Raw genomic sequence first — 16,555 nt, 5'->3', positions numbered from 1 at the left:
GATTGCATGATACCTTTTTAAGATATACCTTCTACCATTTCAGCAGTGTACCAGCCTAAGTCTGCTATTATTTTTCTTTCCCAAACTTTCAAGACTCGGCCAACGGCGCTTGCGATGTTCAGAAGACTGCGTCGTCCTCCCCAGGTACATGTCGGCTCATAATCACCATCATTTTAATCTTGCATCTCACAAGATTAGGTCGTGATCTTACATCATCACATAATCACCATCAGAAGATGTGGCATTGCGGGCGTACTTTGCACGGGCTGCTGCCTTTCTGTAGTGCCGTGGCTCTCCTAATCCAATAATTACTATTATTATTGTTTATATTATTTTTATGATCATCATTGATGAGCGCAGTGGTCTTTCATTGACATGCCTAGCTCGACTTTAACTTCAGGTAACATGGCTCGAAGTTTTAGAGTTCTTGGATGTGCACGGTTCTTTCTTGCTCTGGAGAGAACACACCAGAACATTTCTTTGAGTGGCCCAGTATTTAGTACTTGCGAACTTCAGATATGATTATGAATACAATATTAGCTTTGCTACTAGAACCCCCAATCGTGTGAATCTCGAAAGGCTAGACTTCGTACAAATAGCAGTAACATGACAGCTCACTCGTCGGTGTCTACGCCTCCTTCGATACCCAGAAGGTTTGGGCTTGTGGAACCGATGACCGCCAGCACAGCCTCAGCCAGCGGTGTCAGCGTGTGGTCGTTGCGCACTGCGCCTGTGGAAGACAAGGTTCTCTCTATATTTTGTTTGAGCATTAAATTTTATCTGATTGCAGCAAGCACATTCATTGTTTTGATTTTATTGTATTAATAGCTTGATATCTTAATTTCTTCTATAATTTAGCCAAGAAAATGAGAAAGTGGATAAAAAACTTCTTTAGCCAACAGAATGTGTGCTTCATTTTTATGTGTAGTAAAAACATATGTATAGTAAACTCACCGGTCGTGGAGTGTGCTTTCTTCGAGAGGGTCAGTTCCGCGCGGCTGCGAGATTTGAGGTTCTGCCACTGCTTTTTGAGTTGCGGCACAGTGCGCAGCGTCGATGGATGCCGCGAATTCATCACGGATGCGATCTCCTGCCACGCTTTTCTTTTAGCAGCTTTTGTAATATTGTTGTTAAATTTGTTCTTAATTATACGTTTTCGTTTCTCGATTTCGTAAACCAATTGAAACTTATCATCTTCGGACCAATTTGATTTCTTTACCTTGGGAGGCATCCGTGATGGACCGGCAACATCCATGTCTGCGTGCAGCAAACTCAGACGGTCGTCTGCTAACTTAATGATCGAAACATAATTATCAACTTTTATTGCAAATGCTTCCGAGAAAATACGTCCAGCGCATTTTTTTTTCTTAAAAAATTGGGCGTTAAGGACACGCAGGCATTTATGTAAACAACTTTATTCGGCGTACGCACTGGACGTCGACGACGGTGGTGACAGACGATCGCGATACGAAGCAATATGACAGCGTTGGTGCGCACTAAACTCTACCCAAAACCGCGCATCGCTGACTCTTTTTTTTTTTTTCTTTCTTCTATTTTGCACGGAACCACGGTATGTACGAGACATGTGCCGCAGTTTTGCGACTGTCGTCGTTTCTCTTTGCCCAAACCGATCGCAGCGTAGCAGAAGCAGACGATCTCTCGCTTGCCGCCTCGCGTCGCCGGCGCTTTCTTATTGGACAGGAGGTCACAACTCGTCACTTCCACGTCCGGAATCTTCGGCCGTGTTCCAAAATTTACTCGGTCTCACTCTAGGGTAAAGGTTTTGTACCTTTGCGATCGAAAACCTACCCGAATCCGGCATTACTCGATTTTTGTTGTCACGTGACATGATCTGCCAGGGTAACTCGGATCCACTCGAGTAGATTTGGAACGCACCCTCTGTTTTCTCCGGTATTTCTTCAGTTTTCCCTAGATTCCCTCTCTAGGTACTGCTCACTCCGTTCTTGGCGGTCTGGGTGCCAGACTCAAGTCCGGACTTGAGTCAAGACCGCGCCGGAGACCGTGCTGGATCCGTCTTGGTCTCAGTCACGGTCTCAGCCGAGACCGCCAGGCGCCTGAGTCAAGACTTGAGCCAAGACTTGAGTCAAGACTTTCTAGCAAGCGGCCCCAGGAGGTGTCATCTCTCTGAATAGGTTGGATATCAATGCCCTTAAGTGTAAATATAACTAAATCACAAAACTTTCTTTGTGTATTGTGTAACTGCCCTTGTATTTGATAGTAGAAGCTATGGTGGTGATCTGGACCTTTCACACCAGACTCCTTTTTCTTATTTTTCGCCTCATACTCCTTTGCGGTTTAAGTATGCTTCAAGAATCTTTTGAAACGGGGACACTTTACGCCAACGAGGCCATTTGTTCCAAGTAGTCAATCAGGGAATGCTGCTAGAAATCCGTCCCTCATATTAACGAATAAACCGCACTTCTGCACAGTGCAGTTTTCCTGTTCCACGTACAGTTGTAAAGCAACATCCTCATTGATTCTACCATTTACTGTTGCGGGTGAAGAAAGCCTTTGGGTACACGATCCTTGAAACAAGTCTGGCACTGTACGTTGTGGTTTAACACCCACTAATGTCGTCGTCCTTATAGAGCCTCATCATTTAATCATTACCTCGTCACCTCATATTGCTCTTCATCAACAGTAAGTACAATAGGCTACCGCCACATTACAATCCAAGAATTGAAAAATTAAGTCGTTCAGTCCTTCAACAAGTTTATAATTTATATAATGTTATTACGTTACATTACCTCAAGACGATCGACGTCCATCGTCGATCTTCAAATACTTATACCTGTATATAAATTAGACGAACAAGGGGGGGGGGGGGGGGGGGGAGTTGGTGGCCGAGTGCATGGTCTAGCGCACACCAGCTCGGAGCACTGGGAGCGAAAGCTCGGGCTGGAGAACCCACCCCGCCCCTGCCCGTTTCGATCTGGAAGAGCATCGTACCGGCGTGCGGTCGTGCATCGCTACTGCGTGGTGCACGTTAAAGACCCCAGGTTTTCGGTTGTACCGCACTGGCTAAATTGCTCATCTACAGCTGAGACACCAGACGCCCACTAAGGCAGACTAACTTCCGGCTGAATAAACATACACACAACAATTTGCAATTAGACGCATAATAACAAAGAACACAGCGTGCCGCCTCTTTTCTTTGGATGCCTTTTTTATTTTTAAACCAGCGCAAGCTCGTGCGTTCTCTCTTTTGAGACGGTTAGAACGGTCGCGTATAAAACCCGCGTTTCTCCTACCCGCCCGCTTCCTCCTCTCATTATGTGTATTTGGTTATAACTAAATAAGCCATAATAATGGTGTATTATTCATATTTACTTTCAGTTTAGGTCAGGGAAAAGGAGTTTCGCGGGAACTAGAGCCAATAAATGAGCTGCGCTTAGAGTATCGGCACTCTCTTTCCCGACAGTGTTGTGAACGCCGCCATTTTGTTGCTTGTGCAGAGCAGGCGCAACTGCCGATCGTCATGATACAAAAGTGCGACATCCTCAGCATTAGAATCGGTGTTAGGAAGCTCATGTAATGTTGCTTTGCTTTGTCGCAAACTGTTTAAAGTGGGGGCCGGAAAAGCGTTTGTCGTGATTTCAGATAAAGCTTCAAATAACTGGCAACCATAATTTTAAGCCATACTAAGGCCAAGCGTCGCTACTTAGAAGCGTAGCTTATTTAATAACACTATTCATGCCCTTGTTCAAGAGGCTTGTAATACCTAGGGTGCCTCAATGTCCTTCTGTTTAGGGTGATGCCACCCTTTGTAGTACCCGATGCCGACAGCACGCGCTCACGCGGAAAATACAAAAGAAATCGACGAAAACAAAATGTCGCCATAGCACAATCAGCGCCACGAGCGCGTGCAGGGACACGCTCTTTCACGCGCTTCTGAACAAAAAATAAAAATAAACTGGGGGACAAAGTGGCCAGATGTCGTGCTCCACCCTAAGCAAAGGGCACATGAAGGCACCCAGTAATACCTGGAGGGGCCATGACGTAAGCCCCGTGGATTCCACAAGCCACTACCTTTTGACACCTGCCTCTTCTTCATTGTTCCCGCTCGTGCCAGTAAATTAGCTACGGTTCAGGGTAACGACACTTGGCCATATTGTGGCTTAAAATCATGGTTGCCAGTTATATGAAGCTTTATCTAAAATCACAGGAAACGCTTTTCCGTCCCTAACAAATGTTTAAACAACCCGCGACAGAGCATTGCAATATTGCATCAGCTTCCTAGCACCGCATCTAATGCTGAGGAAGTCGTACTTTTGAATCACGATGATCGGCAGTTGCATTTGCTCTGAGCAAGACCCAAAATGGCGGCGCCCAAGACAATTTTGGGGAACGGAGTGCCGATACTTTAAAGCTCATTTAGTGACTCTAGGCATAAAGTGAACTCGGGTGTATTCTTTTCCTCTTCGTCTTCATTGTTTATTGATTTCAATCATATCGAATAATGAACACATTATATCACGCTACGCTTGTGTAATTATTTGTCTTAGATTTATTAGCCTGACCCAGTACTTAAACCATTCAGTTATCGATAGTAAATCTTCCAATATATTTTTTAAATGTGAGGGTAAAAAGACACGGAGATTGATGATGATACAGACGCCAACGCCGCCCTCGGAAAGTTTTTGAACATTAGAAATCAGCAGTTTGTCTGCCATCCGCCAGGTAGCGCAACAAAACACCCACACAGTTTTAATTGTTTTTAATATTAGCTAAGCTCTACACCTATTAAGAAACCAAAGCAATATCATTGTGAAAATTTAATACATCGCAATGTATATCTATTCCAAACAATAAATATTATTAGATGCCAATAAATCTGTTTGATGTCTAAAAAAGATATGCGTCAAAACAGGTAAGTTTGAAACGCTCCTGGAGCGTTATGACTTGGAAAATGAAAAAAAGCCATCGTCCACCTCTTGGGCAACTATTGTAGCTCTAAATGTGATAAAAGATTTTATCATAGTTTAATTATTTCCTCGGCGGCATTTGAAGTACCATGACTCGAAGCATAAAAAAGTGCTACGTTTGATATAAAATATGTAAACAAATAAATTTTACACAACATTAAATTTTGTTCTGCATATTACCGACTATAAGCACTAGATCTGTAGCTAATTTCATTGCCCTAGCGCGTGTCATTAAAAACATATTTGTGCTGAAAATTGTCAATTTTAGGCAATATTTGGAGAGATGAAAAAAACAAACTAGTGCAAATACCAAAAAAGTGTATCGTTACATTCTGTTCCGACATCATCTTAACAAAACTTCTATATTGAAGCTGTGCTATCTTGAATGGATCGTTCATAAAACTTGAACTAGTGGAGCAAGTGAGGGTTCACGCCATCATATGGTATGCAGATGACACGGTAATGATGTCCCAACATATTAATTACGTAGACTCGATTCGCCAGTTACAGCACCATGCGACTGCGGTCATGGACTGGTTTGAGAAAAACCTAATCGCTATCAATGTAAAGAAAACAAAACTAATGTGTTTCTACAATCCACATAAAACAATCAATCTCAGCATTCCTTTTATTTTACACTCATCTGCTTGTAATCAGCGCGCCTGTGTCCCCTTAGAGTACGCTAGTAGTGTTAAGTACCTTGGTATTTTTTTCGATAGTGGCCTAAAATGGCATGCCCATTTAGCATATATTTGCAAAAAATTAAGGAGCGCCAGCTGCATCTTATATAGATCCAAATGTCTCATGCCTCTTTCTGTTCGTAAGGTTATTGCTCATACTCTAGGGTACAGTATCCTTCGGTATGGCATAACAGTTTTTGGTAATTGTTCCGCTTTCTGGAGAGCTAGAATTGACAGCATCCTTCAAGCAATCCTAAAGAGTGTCTCCTATAACATGCAAATACCCGAGGACACCACTCTTTTCGACCTTCTTCAACTGCCTGACTTTCACACCCTCTATGTTCACACAGTTATTTTGAGACATTTCTGGAGCTCTGAATTTAAAACTTTAAGCTCATCATCTCGTGCCCTCCGACACGTGCAGCCTTTCCAAATACCTCTTGTGCATACCCGATATGATGAAAGTACGCGAGCATATTACGTTCCAAAGCTTTTCTCACAGCTGCCGCCCGAGCTTCTAGGCCTTACTTCGCTCCGTACACTTAAGAAATCACTTAGAAGTATGAGTTTTTGATGATCTCTGTTTTACTCTGTTTAGTGTTTTCCAGTGTGGGTTTCACTTGTTTAGCCTGGACGTCCTGGACAATCGCTGGTTGGACGCCGTGTACTGCAATTTCGTTTTTCGCCTGACTATTTTTTCTTTTTCTTTTACACATCAGGCGCGACACTTTGGTCTTCGTGATTATCGTTATTTTTTTTATATTAAGTTCTTTCAAACCTTATCTATGTACTTGAATCAGTATTTGGAGGCGTGATTTTGTGTGTTGCATGCACCCAACTACTGACTTTGACTTTGGGACATTCTAAGGACGTGTGTATGTCAATCTGTCTTATTTCCTTTTGTATACCGGGTAGCAATGTTTAAAGTGTTAACTTTAGGGTAGCATCACACAAGCCTTGTTTTGGCTTTGATGCGCCCGTCATGCAAACAGTGTTGTGCTCCATACAATAAATGTTTTATTATTATTATTATTATTATTATATTCGCAACGCTACAAATGCGCATGAACAGTAAAAACCAACACATACATATTATCAAATGAAAGAGGACTGCATTGCCTTTCGAATGACATCAATCCCACAAAACAGTATTCAAAAGGAGTTGAGTAATGACCTGCCAAAAAGTACCTAAACTGCTACAGTCAGTGGGACCGTGGCCTTAAGCCTATTAATGCGCTTGACTCCTTTTTTCGTGAACAAGGGTTGAAAAAAGGTAGAAAGCTTCTAGAAAGCAAGCATGTGTATGCGGCGAAAGAGACGTATGGCCGAGACATTTCGGCTAAGTGCCATTCGCAGCAAGGCAAGAACGTGTACGACATCACGATTCAGGTAAAAGAACGATTGAACGCAGTTTCATTTGATAACGGCTGCTAAATAATTGCAGCAAATGTTCTATGATTTATTTCTATTTATGCAGCTGAATCCCGTGTCGCGCGAGATCGTCGACAGCACTTGCAACTGCCGCTACGGCGCCCGCGGCGACTGTAAACACGCCGCCGCGGTCGCCTTGTTTGTCAGCTAGGATGAAGTTGCGACTTGCACGAGTCTTCCTCAAGCTTGGGGAAAACCGTTGGGAAAGCCAACACTGAAGGACAAGGCTCCCATCAGTGAACTTTTTGGATGTGTGTTTTTAGCAGTGGCGTAGCCAGGAACATAAACCGCATGTAAGCGATTTGGCGAGCGACGCGACGGCGGCGAGGACCCGCTTTCGCTCGGCATGAAAGCGACTGGAGGAAGTGACCAATGCGATGAGCGGCGTTTTCTAGAAATCCAAAAATCAAGCGGCGCGACGAGCGGCAGTGAAAAATCTCCGTCGCTCGTCGCTGACTCTCATCACTTGTTGAGGTCGCTCGTCGCTCGCTAAATTGCTTACATGCCCCCCCCCCCCGTCTACAATTTGGGGGAGGGGGAAGGGGGGCTGCAGCCCCCCAAAGACCCCTCCCCTGGTTCTTAGCGTGACTCGCTTGCGCGTTTGAACTAAATGCATTCGATGTCTGCTTCACCACTCGACCTCTTGCCTTTCAGAAGACCGGGTGTTTGCTGGAGGGAGGCCACCAGCTCGTTTCCCGCCAGCTTATATTATAAGCCACTTCGAAGGCATAAACTCACCGTTCACAAATGTGCTAAAACAGATGAACAGGTGCCAAGTGGACCTGGAGTGCGAGAGATTACTTCAGGACATGGTAGGTGCAGCCGTTGGGATAGTGGAGGAACTGACCGTGCTGGAGCTTCTCCCAAGTGCAGAGATGCCAGCGTACCATACCCTAGAGGTGACCGGGACATATCCCGTACTTCGGGTGGCCGCGAAAGACCACTCGCCGCACATGAGTCGACTGGAGGCCTCGGTTTTTTATAATAGTGTTGCTTGCTCCAGCCCCCTGAGCTTGTGTATGGCCACACTCCAGCAGTCCAAGTGTGCTAGGTAAGGTCTTTTAGTGTCTTTAATTTTTTTTCTTCGCTATATCAGGCATAAGGCAACTCAATTGTTATTTACACTGCAAGCCATAAGAAGCCTGGAACAAATCCTTATCTTTTGCAATTCTAATAAAAATGCATTTCACACCTCTACAGGTGGTACAAGGAGCGGAAAGTGCGAATCACGAGCTCAATGGCGGACACCATTTTGAGTTCCAGGAAGACCCCCGAGGACCTCTCCAAGAGCCTGCTTGGTGCAAAATGGTTTTCGTGTGATGCTACACGTTATGACAAGTTATATTCCAATTTCAATAGGAGTGCTCTGAATTTTTAAGACCTGGTTCTACCTACATTTCCCATGCAGGCTTGCGGACCGAGCCAGTGGCGAGGAGTGCATTTGAAGTGAAAGTCGGGGCCCGTGTTGTGGAGGTACGGCATTTATATATAGTCTTTGAGTATATGACTACAAGTTTAGAAGTGTCAATAGCCTACAAATGTAAGGCGGCTTGTTGCTAAACAATATGTGACCTTCGTGGCATTATTGTATGATAATTCTAATCTCCTAATTGTTTGCTAGATGTGATAAATGCTCTGTGTCCATTCTAGGTGGGGCTGCTTGTGCACAATCAGCAGCCGTGGCTGTGTGGCAGCCCTGATGGCCTTTTTGCGACCGGTGAAGGAACCATTCTACTTGAGATCAAGTTTCCGCACTCCATCAAAGACTCTGCGGTCATAGATTCTACCGCTGAGGTTACCTTCGTGAAGTACCTCGTGTACGAAGAGGGTAGGCTGTGTTTACGGCGCACTCACAAGTACTACACTCAAATTCAAGTCCTCATGTACGTCCCTAACCTGGGAGAGTGCTTTTTCTTTGTGTACACGAGTGTGGACAGTGTAATTGTTGCTGTGGAGAGAGACAACATTTTCTTGGAGACAGCCATCCGGCACTTGGAAGGCTTCTTTTTCTCTCATTACTTGCCAGCAATTGTTAAGGAGTACTCTACATAATCTTCCCCATCTTCAAGTGTGTTTGTAGTTGTTTTTTATCACATGTAACGTCAACTTGGAAGCGAGTCGTTTTCATAGTCATTTGCTGAAAAGGGGGGACATTTTTTCAATTAAGAGTGCCATGTTGCATGTAGAGGAGTATTAACCCGTGTTACTTATTTGTACTTAAAATAGGATAGATAAGAGTTTTCTTGTATTGCTTGTCATGAAATAAGCTCATGCCATTCTTTTGAGAAGCCCTTTCATTCTTAATATTGCAAAAACAAATACAAATAAACAAAATTTGGTGCCAACTACCAGGTCTATTTCAATGACTCGAAACAAAATACCAGCAGATGTAGTTTGTTAGTGCATTCAATTCCTGGCCTATAGATGTTTTCCGTTTCTTGTGGTTACGTGGGTTCCATATCTGCTTGGTGGAACAAAAAAAAATGGCACATTTCAAGCTGGAATATGCGAGAAAATATAGGTGAGGCAAAACAAGGAGTAACAATCATGCATTTTTTGTAAACAACTTCCAGCGGTGTGGAGAGATCAAAACAATGTTTCACCGCATACCAGAAGTGACGCCATTCAAGATGGCTGCGCCCTTTTGGAAAAGGTGTATACAGTCTAAGCTCGTTATTACAGACCTTGGTTTCGACCAAGATTTCGGTCTGTTGTAAAAGGAGTATGTTGTATGCAGATATGAAGTTGAGTCAATGGCCACATAGAGGAAAACCAACCAAACTCTACAAATTGGTATGTTATATCCAAGTGTCTGTCGTAACCAGGTCTCTTATAATGAGCTTAGACTGTAGCCGGCGATAGGTTTGAAACAACCTGATTTCACACTTTTAGTCTCGGGCTCATGGCTGTGATGCAATTATGGCAGGTTGCAAGTTCGCCAGAATGAAGCACATATGAAAAACATCGCTCATTACTGGTATGAGGGAAATTGGTACCCGAGTGTTTAGAATGTTGTACACATTGATTCGTTGAATCATTCGCTCCACATGAATACGGACTTGAGCAATGTTGTACGTCTCCTCTACCTCTTGGCAACTAAACTGCTCAGCCCCCGAAAAAAAAGGAGGCATGACAAGGACAGCCTTACTGCCCTCTACGCTAGCCTTAATACTGGAAAGCCCTTGTCTGCTAATATCACGTCACCTGGCTCAACCAAGTTGAAAAACTGGGAATCTACAGTAATATGGAGGTCGGAACAGCGTCCGCCATAGGCCTTGGAATGAAAACAAATCATCCCATTTGGAGTCACTGCGACCAGAAACTTCAGAGTGTACCCTGATTTGTATGCAGAATACAAGGCACGCTGCTGAGCCACAGTGCCCGGCTCCTCTGTGCGAACTTCGGTACAATCAATGATCATTTTGCATTCTGGGTAGTGCGCCTTAAAGCACTGGGGCAGCATGGACACGATGATTGAAGATGGTGGGCGAAAAATCCACTTTTCGGTTGCAGCAGACAGTGATGCAAGCACAGTACGAAAATGCCGTGATGCTGTGGTGCGGTGTATACAAAACAACACTGCAAGTGATGAGTAGCTCATCCCTAGTTTCATTTTCATCAGAAACAAAAGGAGCTTGTTTGCCATTGATGTGTCCACCAATCGTTCTGAACCTACAGGAAGTATGCTCCGAAGCAGGGCAAACACGGTTGTGGTCACACTGCACAAGACCTCCAATGACGTAGGAGAATGACGGACACTCTCGTAGCCTTGGAAGCACCCTGTTCTCCAGTCAGGACCAGATTGCCGTGACGACACAGACGGCACCCTGGGGTGTGTAATCTGTGTTGAGCCGTTGCCATTTTGCAGGGTAGAAATGTAGACCGAAAACTGCCTCTTGCAGATCTCCATGTCGTTGGTCTGAGAACCCTAGAAGTATATGCATTTGTCACGATTGGTGCAAATAATAAAGTGGCATGACAAAGAGTAAGTTGATAACAATTGGGAGTTCTAGTGAGCCGTTATGAGGCAAACGGTTCCCTCCCCCCCTTCCCCCCCCCCCCCATTCATTAATGCAACTGTGAATGTGTGCGGAAATTGCAGTCAACTCTGGAATAGTTTGACTGGATCGTCACGGTTAGCGGTACGTGAACTAGCGTAAGAGATGAAGATTTGCCTTGCATCATGGCGGATGAAGCAGGACGAGCAATGGAATGAACATCTCAACACGGCCCAAAGAAGCTGTGGTATTGTTTCGAAGCGAAAGGTTTGTCTACAAACGATTCGCCAATCCGTGCCGTTGCACTATTCCGACGCATTTGATCTCCTCGGACTGATGGGGCATCGCGGCCGCCATCACGGGTCCGACATTGTAGACCGTGTATTTCAATAGACGCAAATAACTGGTAAAATGGCACCTTGAAGGCCATTGCCTAGTCTTTTGTTGTCGTTGTACTTCTTTACATACACATAAAATTGCCACTGGCAGGCATCGCACAAACTAAAATGAGGTGCTTTTTCTTCAAGAGCTCCGAAAGCAAACGTAGAGCACAACCAAACAGTCTCTTCGAAAATCATGTACAATTACTTGAAAGTGAGCATATGTACCTACTCGCCAGCTCGATTGCACCCTTTGCGTATGCCATGGTGTTTATTTTAGGTGGACTTAATTGTGAAATTGACAAGATTATTTCAAAATTTTAAAACTGCAAAGATGTCCTATATCATGCAACATCCCCCATAAACGCTGGGGCTTCAGCGACTTACTGTTCCGAGTCATCCTCGTTTACGCTGATGAAGTGCAGCGAAGAAAAATCTAAAAAACTGACCGAAAGCTTTTTCAAGCGCGGTCCGGTCACCTCAAAACAGCTTGCTACACATCAACTATTACAAAGTCCTGAACATTTCCAACACTTCGGAGTTTAGTTACCACCCGATTGCCAAACACACCTCTGAGTGCAGCGAACCCTGTTCAGCCGACCTTCCTTCGACCACCAGGATTGGAGGTCACGCCTCAAGATACGGACGAGAGATCATAGAAGCCTTCGCGATGCACCACAGTCACAACAACTTCGGGTCTTCGTCCATAGGCTTATCCAGGAGGGAGATAAACGTCCTGGGGCCAGAGCTGACGTCCCTCGTTTCCGCGGCTCCAAGCGATTAGATGTCAACCCCACGGGATCGTCCTTCACTGACTTGCCTCTAATCCCCCTCCCATCGCTTTCCCCTTTTCCAGTGTGGTGTCTTTCACCCTCCCCTCCTTCACCTATATATGTAACTTTGTGTCAATAAGCGTTGTTGCTAGTTGGAAGTCTTCGTTGTCTGTCCCCCCTTTTCTATGTATCTTCCTCATGTTTAAATCTACAAGACGTTGCCGCATTAGTCTTTGTGCTATACTTTGTATCACCTAATGTCCGGGCAAAGCGGATGCTTCGAGCCATCGGTGCCAATCCAAGGCCGTTTCACCTTATGTCCGCTGCGTCCGGACGTAAGGTGAAACGGAGTAGCGTCCCATGAGGTCCTGTAAACCACAATGTGCATGCGCATTTGTTGGTTTTTTGTTTTAGATATCTGGTTGCACATATTTTAGATAATTGTTAGGACATTTTCGCACGCCATAGTAAAAGCAATATGTATGTGTACCCTTATGAATTCCACGTTCTGCTGATTAGAGTTCAAGAAATTCTATTAGTAACTTCAACTTGGTTGATACAGAAATCTTACCACTGAACGCTGTGCTGTTTCACTGGATTCTGCAGCACTTTCTAGCAGGCCGTCCTGCCGATGCTGTGTGCCGATAGAGTTTTGATGCCAAGCTGGGCCTGGGCTCCATAAGCATCATGGAAATTAATAAGCAGCTTGCTTAAGTCGGCAGTCAAACATCACGGTAGAAAACACATCCGGAGTCTAATTTCTTTTCTTACTGGAATATTTCCTGCATAAGTTTGCATATTGTAAATATCAACTATTCGAAACACAGGCCAGGTGCCACTTCGGTCGCTGCGAGGGAAGGGTAAGAGAGCTAAGGAGGTAAACTGAGCACTGAAGCGATAATTGAAACTATTTTGAGACTTTACCTGTCAAGCCCTGATGCTTGGTCCTGGAGGATCCCATCTGTTGCGCTAATCTCCGGGTCATCAGTCTGATCTTCCTAAAAAGCAGACAGGTTTCCCATAATCCATGTGAATACCATAGTGATGCGACAAAGAGCCAAGTTGACAAACAATGAGCAAGAGTGTGTACCCCAAGACTTCAGACTAGTGTCGCTTCAACACCTGTTGTGAACCTAACATGTAAGTGTAGTAATTATAAAAAAAGAAAAATGCAAAAAATAAAGTAGAAGAGCAGAGCCCACGCAGGCCTGCGGAAATGACGAGGATCTCGCATGCCGATGAGGCGGTGCCGGTGGAGCCTGGGGCGGGAAAAGCCCCGGAATGAGACCCGTCTGACACGAGTGACACTTCGAGCCGCACTGATTTACTAATGGTCAACAGCATGGGGCTGCGCACCCTGGGGGGCGGCCAGCCTGAGCGCACGGGCGCCAGTGGTTGGTTTGTGGCACCATTTATGTCGTGTAGAACGCTTTAACAAAACATTTTAATACTACAGTGAGCACATTTGTTGTTTTTTTTTGTTTTTTTTTCAAAACAACTATGAAGAACTTTCAGCTAAGTTCAAATAACAACAGCCCATTTGTGTCCCCCAGAAGTGCCCACGCCTCACTGACTTGGGTCTGACAAATCCTAACGTTACATTTGACACTTGTTGATGCAAAAGCCGTACCACGGAAGGTTGTCTCTCCTCTCTGAATTCAACGGCTGTACATAAGAGGTGCAGGCCCTCATTTCCACCTCGGCTGCCGCTGCTAGTTCGTTCCCTGCTTGTGCTTGGGATTCCAGTCAAAGATGAAGCGGGACCCCCCAGACTCGATGCTTGTCTGCTTGCTACTCTGTGATGCCATCTGCAAACAATATTAGATTGATGCGAGTCACAAACAGAACGTCCTGTAGCTATTCATGCAGTGTCCGTGAAATCAGGATCATGAGCTGGACGATCGCCTAACCCGGTAGCACGCTGCTTCCCGATTAAAAACATCAAATATTGAGCGGTGCCCTGAACCCCTGCAGATTTTTGCAACGACACAAGCTTTTCGATTTCGGTGTACAAACAATAATCTACAAAACTGGTGTTCAAATTTCAATTGCGGTTAATATGGTCAAAAGCGAATCAGCCGGGCAAGAAACCGTTGGCACAAAATAGTGCAAGCCACGAGGAATGACTGAATGACTGGCAAGAGCAAGCTTGTTTGTTTTAGCAGTTTCTCATAACGAGGGCAGATTTTGGACACCGCAAATCTTAGTTCCGGTTCGATGCGGAGCAGTGACCTGTACTTTGTTTTCGTCCACGCCATCGCAGAGAAGCCAAGTACATATGTCTTTTCAGTTCTCGAGGCGCTTCACGACCCCCAGCTCAAGTTTGAGAAACACTGCAGTAGCATAATAACAGTTAGCTTTAAGTACAGATGTTGTTGACTTCGAAACCAATGTATTAAAATATCTGCAATTCAAATATTCAAAAATAGTGACTTTTTCGGAGAAATATACAAGGATATCAAATTAAGTACTGAAGTTCAATGATACAATAACCGCTGAAGTTATAACTAAAGCTGGTCAAAACTTCACCTGTCAAACCTTGACGCTTGGTCCTGCGGAATCACTGAACTCTTGTACACTGCTGGAAAGAGTGTGGGGAGGTACGTAGGATGGGCTGCGATGTTGCTTTTGGCATTATTGACAAAATGCTCTGAACAGATCCTGGAGCTGCTGTTTGGTACCCATTCTGAGCCATCGGTGCTGCAAGAGCAATCCAAATACATTGTCACATTAATATTTTCATTGTAGGTTAACACTCGTAAGGACTCAAATACGGCACAAGGAATATCTTTTTGTAACTCTTGTTTTCATAAACTTAGTAGAAAAAAAATTCAGATGAACACAGAAAAAATTTACACAAAAGCCACTTTTTCTTCGGGAAAAAATTCCGTAGGACCATTTTAACCAATTTGCTATCGATTAAAGACATCGCAAAGTGACAAAGTACCAATCATCTATCAGAATTCTGCGTCAAGGCGACAAGGAACCGAAAAAACAGGAACGTCTCAATTCGAATGTGTTACGAATCTCCTTCACCCCGCTCTGTTTGCGGCAGAAGTCTTCCTCGGGTTGCCTCAGTTTTTCTAAGTTATATATTTTTTTTCACCGATGAATTCGGAGAGCAGTCTACAAGAATAGCAACCCGTATACTTAGTACGACCGCAGGGTTCTTCACCAAAACCCAATTTTAAGCGTCATGCGACAGCGTACTCGAACACTGCATTATTTCGGCTTGATGGAACACACCATTGAACGGTTATACTCACTTTACACGCCTGACAGCCGAGATCCATTTCTTACGCAGTTCCTTATCCCACGGTTGCGAAGGAAAGCGGTGCAGTTTCACGTGTCTGAGTCCCTCGTTGTTATGACAGTTCTTCACACAGCAGTACCGGTACGTCTTCCGTTTCGTCTTGGTACGGCGATTTTCGCCGTCAGAGGGTTCATTATCGGCGTGCTTACTTTTCAGCGGTGCCATGAAACTTGGTACGCAGACTTAACACGAGCAAAGGACCGTAGCAGAAGTAGAACGCGCCCAACGTAAACAACGCGTACGTACGGCGATGCAAATGGCGAAGCTGGCGATGCCAGCGAGGCAGACTTCCCATTGCTTTCGAAGTTGGGCGATAGATGGCGCGACCTGTCAGGGCAAACTCGATTGCTCGGTGGCTATTACCAATTATAAGCACTACATCTGTAGCTAATCTTAATTTGTCATTAAAAACATATTTGTGCTGAAAAATGTAAATTTTAGGGCAATATTTGGAGGGATAAAAAAAAAAACAAAGTATTGCAAATACCAAAAAAGTGTATCGTTAAATTCTGCTCCGACATCATCTTAACAAAACTGCTACATTGGAACCGTGTTATCTTTAATGGATCGTCCATAAAACATGAACTAGCGGAGCAAGTGAGGGTCCGCGCCATCATATTCGCAACGCTACAAATGCGCATGAACAGTAAAAACCAACGCATACATAATATCAAATGAAAGATGATTGCATTGCCTTTCGAATGACATAAATCCCACAAAACAGTATTCAAAAGAAGATGAGTAATGACCTGCCAAAAAGTACTTAAACTGCCACATTCAGTGGGACCATGGCCTTAAGCATTGAATTATTCTCTCTGATCGTCCATGTACGAAGCGTTCAAAACATAACCGGCAAGCTCGAAATATTTAAAAATAAGAAGAAGCCAGAAATCTGGTGCCCGATAAAAGCTGCCCAGCGCAGGAAATAATAAAAAGAAACGACTTTCATAGCCCGGGGACTTTATTTTTACGTTTTGAATGTTTTTAACCACTCGTAAAGATGCACGACACGGGTCGATTTTTGCATATGTGAC

At 44.4% G+C, this 16,555-nt stretch overlaps 2 protein-coding genes and 1 pseudogene across 2 annotated transcripts; all 3 read right to left on the bottom strand.

The window, feature by feature from the left end:
* Positions 1–614: 614 nt before the first annotated feature.
* LOC120838688 (nuclear apoptosis-inducing factor 1-like) lies at positions 615–1,255 on the bottom strand. The gene is made up of 2 exons (XM_040208710.1): positions 955–1,255; positions 615–730 (listed from the first exon to the last, which is right to left on the bottom strand). The coding sequence occupies exons 1-2, from the start codon at positions 1,253–1,255 to the stop codon at positions 615–617; spliced, it is 417 nt and encodes a 138-aa protein (XP_040064644.1).
* An 8,514-nt stretch (positions 1,256–9,769) lies between these two features.
* LOC120838687 lies at positions 9,770–10,967 on the bottom strand (annotated as a pseudogene).
* Positions 10,968–13,115: 2,148 nt separating this feature from the next.
* LOC115330669 lies at positions 13,116–15,686 on the bottom strand. The gene is made up of 4 exons (XM_042293031.1): positions 15,475–15,686; positions 14,738–14,908; positions 13,783–14,016; positions 13,116–13,206 (listed from the first exon to the last, which is right to left on the bottom strand). Exons 1-4 carry the CDS (start codon positions 15,684–15,686, stop codon positions 13,116–13,118), a joined length of 708 nt encoding a protein of 235 aa, XP_042148965.1.
* Between the last annotated feature and the right edge of the window lie 869 nt (positions 15,687–16,555).

Source organism: Ixodes scapularis, unplaced genomic scaffold (assembly GCF_016920785.2).
Source record: "Ixodes scapularis isolate PalLabHiFi unplaced genomic scaffold, ASM1692078v2 PGA_scaffold0__279_contigs__length_252992795, whole genome shotgun sequence".
NCBI classification, from domain to species: domain Eukaryota; kingdom Metazoa; phylum Arthropoda; class Arachnida; order Ixodida; family Ixodidae; genus Ixodes; species Ixodes scapularis.
This window is presented reverse-complemented; position numbering and strand designations above follow the sequence as displayed.

Excerpts from the sequence above, each read along its gene's own strand:
- LOC120838688 (XM_040208710.1), bottom strand. The coding sequence starts at position 1,255 with ATGGATGTTGCCGGTCCATCACGGATGCCTCCCAAGGTAAAGAAATCA. Across the intron at positions 731-954 it reads GAAAGCACACTCCACGACCG|GCGCAGTGCGCAACGACCAC; the intron begins GTGAGTTTACTA and ends TGTCTTCCACAG.
- LOC115330669 (XM_042293031.1), bottom strand. The coding sequence starts at position 15,686 with ATGGCACCGCTGAAAAGTAAGCACGCCGATAATGAACCCTCTGACGGC. Across the intron at positions 14,017-14,737 it reads CAAGCGTCAAGGTTTGACAG|ATGGCATCACAGAGTAGCAA; the intron begins GTGAAGTTTTGA and ends TATTGTTTGCAG. Across the intron at positions 13,207-13,782 it reads TTAGGATTTGTCAGACCCAA|GAAGATCAGACTGATGACCC; the intron begins GTCAGTGAGGCG and ends TCTGCTTTTTAG.